The sequence below is a fragment of the Vitis riparia genome, chromosome 14 (assembly GCF_004353265.1).
Source record: "Vitis riparia cultivar Riparia Gloire de Montpellier isolate 1030 chromosome 14, EGFV_Vit.rip_1.0, whole genome shotgun sequence".
NCBI lineage: Eukaryota > Viridiplantae > Streptophyta > Magnoliopsida > Vitales > Vitaceae > Vitis > Vitis riparia.
The window spans coordinates 1,414,926-1,428,707 of NC_048444.1; the positions used below are offsets into that span (position 1 = coordinate 1,414,926).

At 39.9% G+C, this 13,782-nt stretch overlaps 1 protein-coding gene across 1 annotated transcript; it reads right to left on the reverse strand.

Moving 5' to 3' along the window:
- Positions 1 to 2,925: 2,925 nt before the first annotated feature.
- LOC117930897 (serine carboxypeptidase-like 45) lies at positions 2,926 to 11,654 on the reverse strand. Its single transcript, XM_034851680.1, has 10 exons — positions 11,386 to 11,654; positions 11,190 to 11,294; positions 11,021 to 11,113; positions 10,845 to 10,937; positions 10,666 to 10,751; positions 10,281 to 10,580; positions 10,005 to 10,144; positions 3,643 to 3,735; positions 3,431 to 3,548; positions 2,926 to 3,275 (listed from the first exon to the last, which is right to left on the reverse strand). The coding sequence occupies exons 1-10, from the start codon at positions 11,618 to 11,620 to the stop codon at positions 3,099 to 3,101; spliced, it is 1,440 nt and encodes a 479-aa protein (XP_034707571.1). The 5' UTR covers positions 11,621 to 11,654; the 3' UTR covers positions 2,926 to 3,098.
- Between the last annotated feature and the right edge of the window lie 2,128 nt (positions 11,655 to 13,782).

The following is a 13,782-nucleotide window of genomic DNA, read 5'->3' on the forward strand; positions in this document are numbered from 1 at the left end:
ATTTTCTAGTACCATCTTTGAAGCTTCGTACAAGCTCAGAAGACGTCACCTGGCTACCAGTCAAACTGAGGCCTTGCCCTCTGGTGGCAGGTGGATTTCGTCAGTGACTGGTGATGTAGTACAAGGGAGGAAATAGTATTCTCCCTATGTCTTTGAGCTTCTTGGCATGCAAGCACCTGCATTTGCAGTTGTTAGGGTGGAATTAATTCTACATAGAGCATGGTTTTCACCTTCCCTGCTATATTTCAATCTAGTACACAACAGAATGAGAGGGGGAAAATATGACTGGTGTATATGAGTAATATTGTTTGGTTGGATGGAAAAGTATCTAGCTAGCTAGGAGGGTAAAGGAAATAGAAATGGCTCTCCCTTTATATAGAGTTGAAGTTAAACCAATTAGTACTTAGAAGTATATTATCAATATTATGAAGATTGGAATAATTTGTATACTGCAACAACCCTAATTCACATACAATCAAGGAAGTTTTGAGATAACGATTAGGTCTTCATCGACTGCAAAACATGACCTAATGTGAAAACTTAATTTCGTTGACAAATTAGGCACTAGGGTTTATTCAAACCAGAGACTTGTTTAATTTTCTTAGGTCATGACTAAGTTTTCCTCTGTTCTCCATGCTACCAAATTGCATACTTATAGGATTAGTACTAAGACATGAAGGATTGGTTGAGGTTAATTCAGCTCTTGCAACCCTAACATATCTCGTGATGATCTTAACTTTGATTTGCTTGAGTAATCCCCATCCATTTGAATCTTAAGTAAACATTAAAGAGAGAATAATATCTTTCACGAGTATGAGATACCGGTTAGATTATTAAACTAAGCATACAGCACTGTATTATTGTTAGGACCATAAAATATGTGAAGTCTTTCATGATGAACACATCTTTACTTAAAGTTCAACAACTACATGACTCAAGAAGGATCATTATTCTAAAAAACCGAGCGGCCATCTTGGTTATCCAAGAGGTTTTATCCTTCAAAACCGAGATAAAAATAATAGGATCAATACCGCCACTCCCCTATTATTAAAACATATGGCAGCCAGTATACCTCCTTTGAATTCAAAACCATGTTAGTAAATTATCAAAATTGGTGTTGTCATGGGGTTTGATCTGTGGGAATAAGGTGTTGACCCCTGGAATCCTTGGAAAACTGTTGGTGTTCAAAAAATGACACCATCTGGCCTTTGGATCAATACAAATAGCAATCAACTCCATGAGGTCATGTATTACAATGACAAGCTCAATGGGTTTAGCTCAAGGTGAGAATGAACTGGTAAAATCTTGGAAGGTACTAATAACCAGAAAAATTCATATTAGTACTTGATTGATGAAGCTCTAGTTCATGGTTTCCAGGATGAAGAAAACAGTTTTTTGGCTTCAGGACTCCATGAAACTTCTTACTCTTCTTCCGCCTTTTTTCTCTTCTCTCTTTTTCCACCACCCAGACCTTGTCTAGCCTGGACGGTGGAAAAAAAACTAATGAGTGACGCGAGATGTTCTTGACCTTTTTGTCTAAATAAAAATATGTGTAATAATGTCATAAGGTGCGATAAAATAGGAAGGCAGCCTATGAAAACTGGATCACTACATCATATTTTACCTAAGATTTGAAATTAGACTAGTTGTTGTTATTCTAATGATATGTGAAATAGGCTGGCTCTTCTACTTTTCCCAACATTAGTTAAAGACAAACTAGGGTTTCACCAAATCAGGCCGAAAAAATGTTTTAAAAATGAAAAAAGTTGGCTAACTGTTCAAACCAACCAGACCCTGAGAAGAATAGGAGAAACCCAACAAAAGAAATTTAATTTTGTAGGGAACTTTCATATATACAAAATGAGTCTTATTATTCTAGTTTTGAATTAATTTTCTTAAGGGACAGTCAATGAATATGATATATTGAGTTGCAGTCATCTTCATGCACCAGTATTCAAAAAAGAAAGGTGGAAAGATCGATAAGTCTTTGTAAAGGAATAAAAAATGAGAGTTTTTGACCTTAACTTTTATCTGGTGTCTTCCAATGTTCCGAGACTTCTGCAAAGGCAGGCTTGAACTTTTCCGGAGTAATTGGATCATCAATGAAAAATGTGGAATTACATATGTGGGAGAAGAGAATGGAGAAGAGGAGGGGCCGGATTGGATGGGATAATAAAGACTCTGATGTTCCCACATGCATTGCCTTGTGGAGACATGCATCGATATATTTTAATCCTACCCAGAGACTTTTAGGCCAAGTTGTGGTTATTCTAATGAACTAGGTCAACGATTATGATTAGGCATTGAATTAAGTAATACAGATGAGATTCGGGCTGTGTTTGCTTGTGCATTAACTGATCGAACAGTTGGAAGTAAACTTAATTACTTTTTTTAAGGATATGGGAAGTTTAATGAAGAGGGTATAAGCTGGCCTTTTAGTGAGATTAAGCATTTTTAGTTTATGGTTGCATCTGCCATCTACTATGAAGTGGGTCATTTATTTTAGACAAGAGTCTTATTAGTTTATGTAGCTAGATGGATGGTTTAGATGCAACAGTCTTGATAAGTATAGGCATGATGGAGACAGGAACTGTCAGCTGATAGTCTAGTGTTTCTCGACAAAATTAAAGAAACAAGGGATCAGTGTTATCTGGACAGATGTAGATGATGCTTTGGCACCTGAGAAACAGGATTTATGGCCTGAGGATAAGCCAAGGTTTCTCAGTTTTGAGCAGGGAAATTAAGGGTTTTGACCTGTCTTCCTTTGGGACTAAATATTGGTGATGTTTAAAAAGTTTTGGTGAATGAAAAGAAGAAAGAATGAATAAATGGTAGGATTTGAGGATGGTTTTGCTGCATACTTCTTCTAAAGATTGCATTCAATCAGTCGAAACATGTGGTTGAACCAATCAAAGCATAAGAAAATTCAACAAAATGCCGAAAGGGAAGCTTAATTATTCAAGGAGCTTGAAAATCTATTACAGTACAGGTCTTAAGTGACATTGGAATGAATTGATCATTTTGTCATACATGACCTTTTTTCAAAGTGTAGGAGGTCCTTGTCCTATGAAGGATGAATTAGAACAAGTAGCTAGAAATCATTCATGGAGCCTAGGAGGTGGGGAGCCACTGAGGAATGACTTGAACAAAGTGAGTGCTTGGGAAGGGGATGTGAAGGGGACCTCATGAGCTGCTCCTCGAACAGTTGCGAACGTAAGCAATGTCAAATTCATCCCTTCTCTTAGTCTACCAAATGATTGTGACCATCCTCCAACCTGCAAATTGCCAATTTGAATCCAATAATGTAATTAATTCTCAGTCAATCACCCTTGGGTTCCAACCCACCAAAAGCTAGCATGTTGGCACCACTGTCACATGCCATGGACTGTATATGCCCTGTGGTACTACTTGTGTTTGGAGGCTTGCATACCTGCTCCTTATCATACCAAGTGCCATATTTTGTGAAAGGGACTAGCTTCAGGTCCTTAGCCAGATTATTCGTGATTAACCTGGTTTGAGTGAGAGGGACTTTTGCATCCTGGTCACCACTGTATGAAACAACACCGAACATGAAAATTAGAATTTCAAGCAAAAGTGCGGAACAGGATTTGAATATGAGAAGCTGAAAATAAAAGTTGAAACCTGTAAAGTAATATGCGAATGTCCTGTTCAAGTAGGTATGCAATGAGGGGTAGAAGGTCCATGTCCAAATTATCTACTTGATACACCAGAGGCCTGCAAAATTATGTTTAGCTAAATAACCAATCTACAAGACATCACATAAAATTTTTTTTTTTTTTTTTTTTTTTTTTGATAAGTAAAGGATATTCATTCAAAAGGCACAACGCCACAAGGTATACAGGAAGTATATAAGGCAGCTAAGGCCTCAAAAAACAACAACAAAAGAATCACCTCTCTTTAAATGGAAGCTATCCACTCTAGGAAGCCTATAAGGGAGAACGCCTCCTCACCTACATACAATTTGGCCCAACTCCACAGATTACAAACAAAAAAATTCTTTAACTTCTGCACATTCAACACACCTCCCCTAAAAGCTAATCTATTCCTCTCCTTCCACACCGTCCAAAAAATACACAACGGAATGGCGTCCCAAATCTTTTTCCTTTTCTTTCCCACAAACGAGCCCCTCCAGCTAGCTAAAACCTCCTTTACACTTTCTGGAAAAACCCATTTCACATCAACTAAACCAAAAACAATATCCCATAGAGCTCTAACCACTGTACAATGTATAAGGATATGATTTACACTTTCTTCCTCACAACCACATAGGAAGCAGCGATTTGGAAGTTGAAGCCCTCTTCTTTGAAGTCTATCCAAAGTGAGCACCTTCCCCCATGTCGCCTCCCACGCAAAAAAAGCAACTTTAGTTGGCACCCTTGCCACCCAAATGCTCCTAGAAGGAAAACCTGTATCAGCAGACCTCGCCAACAAACTATAAGCTTCCTTGACCCTGAACTGACCTCTTTTTCCTTTCCTCCACAGGACTGAATCTTCCTCCAGAGAGGGCTTGTGACCCCTCAATATATGTAGAAAATCCCTAACCAACTCCATCTCCCAATCATTGAAATCCCTCAAAAAATTTAGATTCCAATTTCCTTGCCCCAAATTTTGATCCCACATTTCCTCAACCGTTGCATTCCTTTGAACCGTCATACCAAAGAGATGAGGAAAACATTGGGACAGCGCTGACTCTGTACACCACACATCTGTCCAAAATCTGATCGTGTTGCCCTTCCCTGCTCTGAAAGTCATGTTATTCCAACACCAATCTAATTCTTTCCAAATCTCTTTCCAAACCCCTACTCCCACCGCCCCATTAACCTTCTTTGGCCACCACCCAAAATCCTCCTGCCCATACTTCACCTTGATCACTTGTTTCCAAAGATTATCTTTGTCACAAGCAAACCTCCATATCCACTTGCCAAGCAGAGCCTTGTTCAACATAGCTAGCTTCCTAAGGCCTAGCCCACCTTTATCCTTGTCTGTGCATACCACCTCCCAATTTACCAAATGAATTTTCCCCTCCATATTTCCCCCTCCCCACAAGAAGTCCCTTTGCACTTTCTCAAGTCTTCTAGCAACAATCTTGGGCATTCTGAAGATAGACATTTGGTAGATTGGCATGCTAGCCAAAGTACTTTTTATTAAAGTGACTCTTCCCCCTTTAGAAATATATTGTCGTTTCCAAAGAGCTAGTCTCCTCCTGACTCTCTCTTCCACCCCATCCCACATATAAGGCGCTTTATTAGGAGCCCCTAAAGGAAGGCCCAAGTACTGAGAAGGTAAGGACCCCACCCTGCAACCTAGTTCAACAGCCAATTCCTCCATCTCCACCACTTCTCCAACTGGAATGATTTCACTCTTGGCTAAATTAATCCTTAGGCCTGACGCCGCTTCAAACCAGAATAAAATCCAACTTAAATGGGTTAGATGATCCTTTCTGGCCTCACAGAATATAATTGTATCGTCAGCAAAAAACAAGTGAGAGATAATCAGAGGGGGTTCACTGCCACCCCTTATATTACACCCTGATAAGAAACCCCCCTCCACAGCTCTCCTAATAAGAACATCTAACACTTCCATCCCCATAACAAAGAGATAAGGAGACAGGGGATCTCCTTGTCTAAGACCTTTAGTGCTAGGAAAGAAACCTGCAGGCACACCGTTAACCAACACTGAAAATTTAGCTGAGGATAGGCAGCTCCACATCCACCCCACCCACTTAGGCCCAAAGCCCATTTTTTGCAACACCTTCAACAAAAACTTCCAGTTGATACTATCATAAGCTTTTTCTATATCCAGCTTACATATAAGACCCTTTTCTTTTTGTTTTTGCCACGAGTCTATCACTTCATTTGCAATTAAGGAGGCATCAAGGATTTGTCTTCCTCTCACAAAGGCATTCTGAGAAGTAGAGACCACCTTTCCAACTACCATCTTCAGTCTGTTAGCTAGCACTTTAGCCAATAACTTGTACAGCCCCCCCCCCCCCCCCCAGTAGACTAATGGGTCTAAAGTCTCCAAGGTCCTCAGCCCCACTTTTCTTGGGGATCAATACCAAGAAAGTATTGTTAAGGCTCTTGAGGAAAGAGCTATGTTCGTAGAATTCCTTGAACATTTCTAGAATCTCCTCCTTGATAAACTCCCAACAGCTTTGCCAAAAGGCCAGAGTAAAGCCATCCGGGCCAGGGGCTTTATCCCCATTCATCTCCATCAAGGCCGCATGGATTTCATCCTCTGAAAAGGGCCTCTCCAGATTCTCAGCCTCTTGATGGCTGATCTGTTCAAGCTGGATTCTCCCAATATCCGCCTTCCACCCCGTATCTTCTGAGAGAAAATTTTTAAACGCATTAGCAATTCCTTCCCTAATTTCCTGCTCCTCTAGAAGCCATTCCCCATTGATCTTAATTCTCTCCAAAGAATTATTTCTACGGTGAGCACTTGCCATACGATGAAAGAACCCCGTGTTTCTGTCCCCCTCCTTTAGCCATATTTCCCTTGAAAGCTGTCTCCAGTGAGTTTCCTCCATCATCACCCATTTTCTGTAATTTTCTTTTGCCTCTTTCTTCAGCTCTGTTTCCTCCACAGTCAGAACTCTCTCATCTTCCTCCCTATCCCAGAATTCCACCTGCTGCAAGGCTTCAGATTTGTTGCTCTCCAGCTTACCGAAGACTTCCCTATTCCAGACTTTCAGCTTCTTTTTTATTTCCTTCATTTTAGTAGCCAACTTGTAACTAGCACTGCCCCTTACATCAATTCCTTGCCACCAGCTACGCACCAGCTCTTTGAAGCCCTCAACCTTAAGCCACATGTTTTCAAATCTGAATGGAGTCGGCCCACGTCTTATCCCACCCTCCACTAACATTATTGGGAAATGATCAGATACCGGACGGGGCAGTCTACATTGATTAATCCCACTGAACTGGTCTATCCAGCAAGGAGTCACCAGGAACCTGTCCAAACGTGCCCAGGTCTAATTATTCTGGCCCCCATTCCAAGTACATTCTCCTCTTGGAAGAGGAAGATCCACCAGCCCAAGATCATTCACAGTTTCAGCAAATTTCCTCATTGCTGAGCTAATTCTCCTTTGTCTACTCCTTTCCCTCGGAAACAAAGTAATATTAAAATCCCCCCTAAACACCAGGGGTCTTCCCACAGCCCTCTAATTGCCCCAAACTCTTCCCATAACGCATCCCTTTCCACTTTAGAGAACGGGCCATATACTCCCGTAAAAACCCAGACAATCCCATTTTCTACGTTCCGGAATCTGCAAGATAACGTAAACTGTCCCTCCTCCCAATCTATAATGTCCAAAGTCCTCTTATCCCAACATATAAAAATTCCTCCCGAAGCCCCCTCCGCATTCACAGCTTTCCAATCTAGGAATCTCCCAGAGCCTAAACTTCTCACTATGCTATCCGTCATAATTTGCATTTTTGTCTCCTGAATACAAATAAGGTCCACCCTCTGATTTCTTATAAACGTCTTAATCACTTTTCTTTTGGAGCTATCATTTGCTCCCCTCACATTCCAGCTCAGAATTTTCACCTTCATTGGACAATCACAATTTGGCGCCCTTTGCCCTGACCCGAGCCTTTCTGTTTCATCCCCCCCTCATAATTTATGGAGCATTCCAATCTTCTTAGCTCCCTTTCAAATTTAGACTTTTCCAGTAGCTCTTTGCTATGAATTTTCTCCCGTCTTTTTCTGATTTTGGTCAAAAAATTCAATATTTCCTTCTCCAACCCCTCCGTGGGGAATCCCAGGAACTAGCTGAACCTCGCCAAGCCACTCTCTTCCCATTTGCCCTCCGGCTCCCTTCTCTCAACTTGAGCATCATATATGTCCCCAACCCCATCCATCCCCCTGCCTTTATCACTACTGCTTTTGGATAGTCCCAATTCCTTGCAGCCATTCATCCTTTCATTACTAGCCTCATACACTGTAAGTCACATTGAATTATCAGCCCGAACTGCCTCACCCAAATCCCCAGAATGATCGAAAAACTCCCCCTCCGGAGTCCGATCAAAAAGAAAAGAGTTGAGATGAGAATCCCCTAAAACCCTTTTCCCCCAAGAACTTGACCCCATTCCATACCTCATTGCTTCCTCTTCGAGCGCCCTATCCGTCTCTGTCAGCCTGACCCCACCTTGAAGCTTTCTTGTGTCGTCAGACTCCCTCGCAACGAAAGGCTCTGGTGCAGGAGGATAACTAGGGACGAGACACTGCAACAGGGAGCCTATCTCCTCTTGGGCTACTGATGATTTTGGGTCCTCCCTTAGATTACCACCTAGATCGGGCTGTTGGGAGCAGCCCTTTGAATCACTTGGGCCTTCGTTTGACGGTCGGACTAAAGGCGAAGCTGGGCCTTTAGCGTAGCAGCCCACGTCTTCCATTCTAAGTGACGGGCCTGCATCTGGGCCATAATCACTTACAACCACACCTTTCTTTTTCAAGTCCATGGACCCGCTCAACTTTGGGCCCGCACATGGACTTAAAGAATGTATCTTGCCATTTGAAGCCCAGGACCGAGATGTCAGGCTTAGATCTGGACTGACCTCAACCCGACCCGGCCCAGCCCCCTGCACGTCCATCCCATCGACTGACAGGTTCTGCGCCTCGGGCCTCACACTCACCCACTCCTTCGTCACTCGCTGCCCCGCGCGTGACATCTCCTCACCCCTAACCTCACTGCTCCGACGGCCAACTTCGTTTCTGCGTTTTCTCCTCATCACCGGCCAACACTCCCACCATAAGGACACTACGTAAATCTCCTCCTCCGCTTCGATTTCCAGAACGCTCGGTCTAAGTTCTCCTCTCAATCTCACCAAGATTCTGGCCCATTGGAGTTCACCCATCAGCTTCGTTTGTTCATCGACTGCGATGAACCCGCCACATTCGTCCCCCACTTTCTTCAATATCTCTGGGCTCCAAAACGAGATTGGAAGCCCAACTATCCTCACCCAGGCTTCCTTTCTCTCTTCCTCCTCTGCCCAACATCCACTCCTTGGACTCCAGTATTCCAGCCTTACTTGGCTTCCTTCCATCGCGCGATTCCCAGAGGAAACAACGCGTCTGGCCTCCTCCAATTTTTCAAATTCTAGCAGTACTCTTTCCTTATCCAGCTTAGCCAGCCCTAAACTACCTTTGAGATTCCACGACTTTGCCCAGATTTGCCCCAACTTCGCAAGATCATCTTCTCCCCCTGACCTATCTTTCCAACTCGCCACAGCACAATGATCCAATTTCTGTAAAAGTCCTATGGATTCCTCCCTTTTCACCTTCACTGCAACAACATTTGGGGTACCCGACATTGATCGTTTCACCATTGCTGCAAACGATCTTCCCCCACCAGCCTTCTCCACACCCTTTTCTTCCTAGTTAGTTGGTTTTTTACCGAGAAACCCTACCATCTGGTTAAGCTTCTCCGCCATGGTCATCCACCCCCTTTTATCCCTTCTACCTCTCGGGATGAAAATGCAGTACCTCTTCCCCTCTATATCGGAAACCCCTAGCCGTATAAACCCCCCTGCTCTGTTCATCCCTCGTATCATAGCATACGTTCTCCCCTGCTCCTTCCATTCCCTTCCCCATCTTGCTTCTTTCTCGTCCTTAATACAGAGATTCAACCCTTCTAAGAAAAACCCTATGCTATCCGAACCCAATCGGACCCATGACGACACCCCTCCCTTCTTCTCCACAATAAAAACTTGGATTTTTCCTCTTCTATCCTCCACGACAATCTCGAACTCCTTGGATTCCACTGAGAAATTGCACTCCTTTCTTCTGTTCCGCGGCGCCGAGCTCTCCTCCCCCTCCTCGCCCTCGCACTCGCCGTCGCATTCTCTCTCGCCCTCTCTCACTCTCTCTCTCTCTTGCATTTTTTGCAACGGGTCAGCATATATAACTGTATCTTCTCTTGCTAAAAGCATGCCAATACAAGACATCACATAGAATGAGAGTTGGGAATGAGAGAGACCGACCCTGAACAGAAGTCCCAATAGTATGGAAGGTGAGTTGTATTGGCATGGAGTGCTTTTTGAACTTGAGGGTTGTTTAGATAGGTAAGTATCCTATCAGGAAGGCATGGATCAGGTATTGTTCCTCTGGTCCTCCTATCAATCTGTCCGTACACAAACTCACAGTTAGAAGAACAAAACTGAACCATATTCATGTTCATTTCAACATCATGATTGATTGTTCTACTAAATCTAGATAATCATCATTATATACATTCAAAAAATAGACAACAAACCAACCTCTGCGTAGATCTTCCCTTGCAGGCCTTTCAGTCTAAATTGCTGAGCAGAATTTGATGACAAGCATTTAGGCATGAGGAGGTCGCCCTTCTCAACATCACCGCTTATTTCGTCTAACACTCTGTTGAACACATCTTTGCATTCCTTAGACAATTGACCATGATAGTACTCCCTTAGATACTTGGAGTCATTACAGACCGTCTTCTCCAACAGTAATGTGTCATCTGATATGGCACCATGTGACCATAAGTAATCACCAGCAAGCACACTAATGTCCAAGTCTAGGAGTGGATTCCCAAGCTACAAACACAAGATTCACAAATGATTATTTGGTAAAAACCACATAAATTTTCAACTGCTTAGCTATCACTTGTGGGTTATATACAGCAATGGCTTTGAGCTTTATGGGTCTGATGTTAGGCCTCTTGTTGTACTCTACTAACAAGGCTGCAAGCTGTGGAATGTAGTGACCTGGAAGCAAAATATTACAACTTTCAAATCAAATTTTAACAATTCTTCTGCTTTGATCATGTCAAGGATAATATTAAATCCCTTTATTAATACCTGCATAACTTTCACCAGTTAGAAACAATTCTGAGTCTTTGTAGTATGGGAATTCTTCGAACCAGTTAACAATAAACCTCAAATTGTCTTCAGCTGCAACCAGAAGAAAATCATTTGGTTCAGATTTGAAAATAAGCTAAGGGTGGAAGTTCCTTTCTAGGAAAATGCATGTCTACCTGTCCTGGTATCATTCCAAAAGTAATTTGAGCTTGTATTTGAGTATGAAAATCCAACCCCAATTGGTGACTCCACATACAACATGTTTGATTCTGTGCAAAATTCCAAACTTAGAAAGAAAATCATGTAAGGACAATATTTTCCTACAATCCAATCAAAGTTTTCTACCTATATTCCATGAATGTTTGTTCTTGACAAGAATCCCATTCTCTCCTGGTTGGAAAGGGCCATTTTCCATGAATGCACCAAAACCAAGTGAAGAACAACCAGGGCCTTGAGTCAAGTTAAACATGAAACTAAATCATCAACATGAAACCTCAGATTTATTTGAGGAAATAGGGAGAAACGAAGTTGTAAGTGTCACCTCCATTGAGCCACAGAGTTAAGGGACGCGAAAGTGGGTGGGCTGTTTCAGCTTCAACAAAGTAATAGAACAGGGCTCGACCATGTTGATCATCTGTCGCAATGTAACCAGAGTACTGCTTGAAAGAAACATTGGCAGGTTGTCCTGGAAGGGCTGTTATCAGCTCAGCAAATGATTTGGAATACAATTGGAACAAGAAGAAGGAGATGGCCTCCAAGATGAACCCCAAAGCCATGACGAGGTATAAGATCAAAGTGACTTTAATAGTGTTGTATGGAAATGGCTCTTGTTGGCTGTGAAGCCCCAAACCTAATTTTGGGGTAAAACTATAATTTAAATTTTAAATTAATTTAATAAATGTAAAATTGTCTTTTCGTATTTAAAATATCTAGGTACGAAATAGATTTTTCCTATCTTCTCTATTAAAAAAATCTTTTTACAAAAAATAAGAGAGATCAAAGAACATGGGTTGAAGATTTTAAAAATTAATTAGGATTTCTGATACTAAATAAAATATTTTAGGATTGTCAAATTTATATATTTAAATAAATAATCAATAATAAATATTGTGTACGATATTATCTTAGGTGAGGAGGAAATTCTTTAGGATTAAATAATTCAAGATTTTGAGTACTTCTTTAAGGTAAGGGAAATTAATGCAAATTTTGTAAAAATAAAATTTTTTTTTTATATTGTATTTTGAAATGTTTAAAAATATTATTTTTATTTTTATGCATGGATGAGATATATATTTTTTATGAAAAGAAAATATGTTTGAGCATTTTCTCTGTTTATGAAAAATGAAAATTGTGAAGATATGATATTTTGTTTTGTAAATTTGAATTAATAAAATGAAGTGTTTGACTTTAATTTTTATGGCCCTAGTGTGTTATAATTGTTGATATTTCTATGGCCTAGTCATTTGTTATTTAATACTCAGTGTAAAGATATTTTGAATGTATTTGATTTAGTTTTGATGAAAACTTGTTTTAAAATGCATATGAGAAAGTTTTGTTGAAAATTTTTTTATTGTATTAACATTTTGAACTCAAAAGTTTTTATGAAAATAATTATAGTATATATCTCTTGTTTGTAATTATAATTGAAAATCTTTAATTCATAAAATTGTATTGATGCTCTTCATTGGGCTTTGAGCCCATGTCATTTTGTTAATAATTTTTCGGGTACTCTCAATTTGGGTGAGGAGTAATAGCTAGGTTGATGAATTTTTCTTTATTAGGATTTTGATTTAAACTTTATTTTGGATATTATTTAAATGTTAAAATTTAATTATTGTTTGAAATTATTTGAGTTTGGGGTAATTTGGACAATAACACTTTAATTGATGTATTAGTTTTTAAAATTGATATCTAAATATTTTAGAATTCATTTATTTTACTATTCTGAATAGGAATTTAATAATGGGCAACTTTAGTTATAAAATAAATGTTTGTATCATTTTCACTTTGAGCCTTTGAACTTGAGGTGTAAAATGATTGTCATGTCCTTAGAAATTGTGGTATCATTCAGAAATTTTGAAATTTCATTATTCTTTTATCTTTTAAGTGTGTACATACAGTACAGCCCATCTTACCACATGCAAATCATTTTCTGATTCCCCTATTATCACACCACTTTTTTCACTTCATCCTTCTTCAATTCCGACAGTTTCCATCCTCTCAATGCCAAGAGTCCACATTCCCAGAGTCAGCGGAAATTTTGCACAGTGACTGATGCCAATTTTGACTCATCAAGCTGTTCTTTTCAAATTCCCTTTCTCAAATTTCAAAGTTTCAAGCAAGAAAAAACTAATCCCAAATTTGAATTAATGACCCCGGGTTTTTGGGTTGATTAGAAATAAATAATTGTTCTTTAGAAAACGCTTTTAAAGCCTAATTATTTTATGGTTTTTTGAAAACAAAACAAAAGACTTGGACTTTCCTTGTTCTTGAAAAAAGTGCTTTATATATACATCTTTTTTCATAAAATATTGGTCTTTTATGTTTGGGTTAGAAGAGGCATGAAGATTAATTAGGAGTAAAGTCTCCTTAATCATGTTTCGAGCCGACCTTGTAGTGAGATTTAAGCATTTTTAGTTGAGTTAATTTTATTTACTTCTCTTACGGTTTTGATTAAATATACTTAACTTCGATTAGCTACTTCTCATATAAATTTCAATCACCTCCCTTCTTGCTCAAAATATAAAAGAGGTCCGAGAAAAAATGAGAAAAATTAACCCCTTTTCTTTCATTGTTTCACTTGTCATCTCTTATGAAGTGGGTCTCTTGTGTTAGACAAGAATGTGCTAGTTTATGTAGCTAGATGGATACTTAAGACGTCACATGAATGGTTACCTAGGTACAAAGGAAACTTGAATTATCTAAATTATTTTTTATA

Coding starts and splice junctions, on each gene's coding strand:
- LOC117930897 (XM_034851680.1), bottom strand. CDS start 11,620: ATGGCTTTGGGGTTCATCTTGGAGGCCATCTCCTTCTTCTTGTTCCAA. Junction 10,581..10,665: donor TAAAGCTCAAAGCCATTGCT/GTATATAACCCA, acceptor TTGTGTTTGTAG/CTTGGGAATCCACTCCTAGA. Junction 3,549..3,642: donor ATTCGCATATTACTTTACAG/GTTTCAACTTTT, acceptor TGTTTCATACAG/TGGTGACCAGGATGCAAAAG.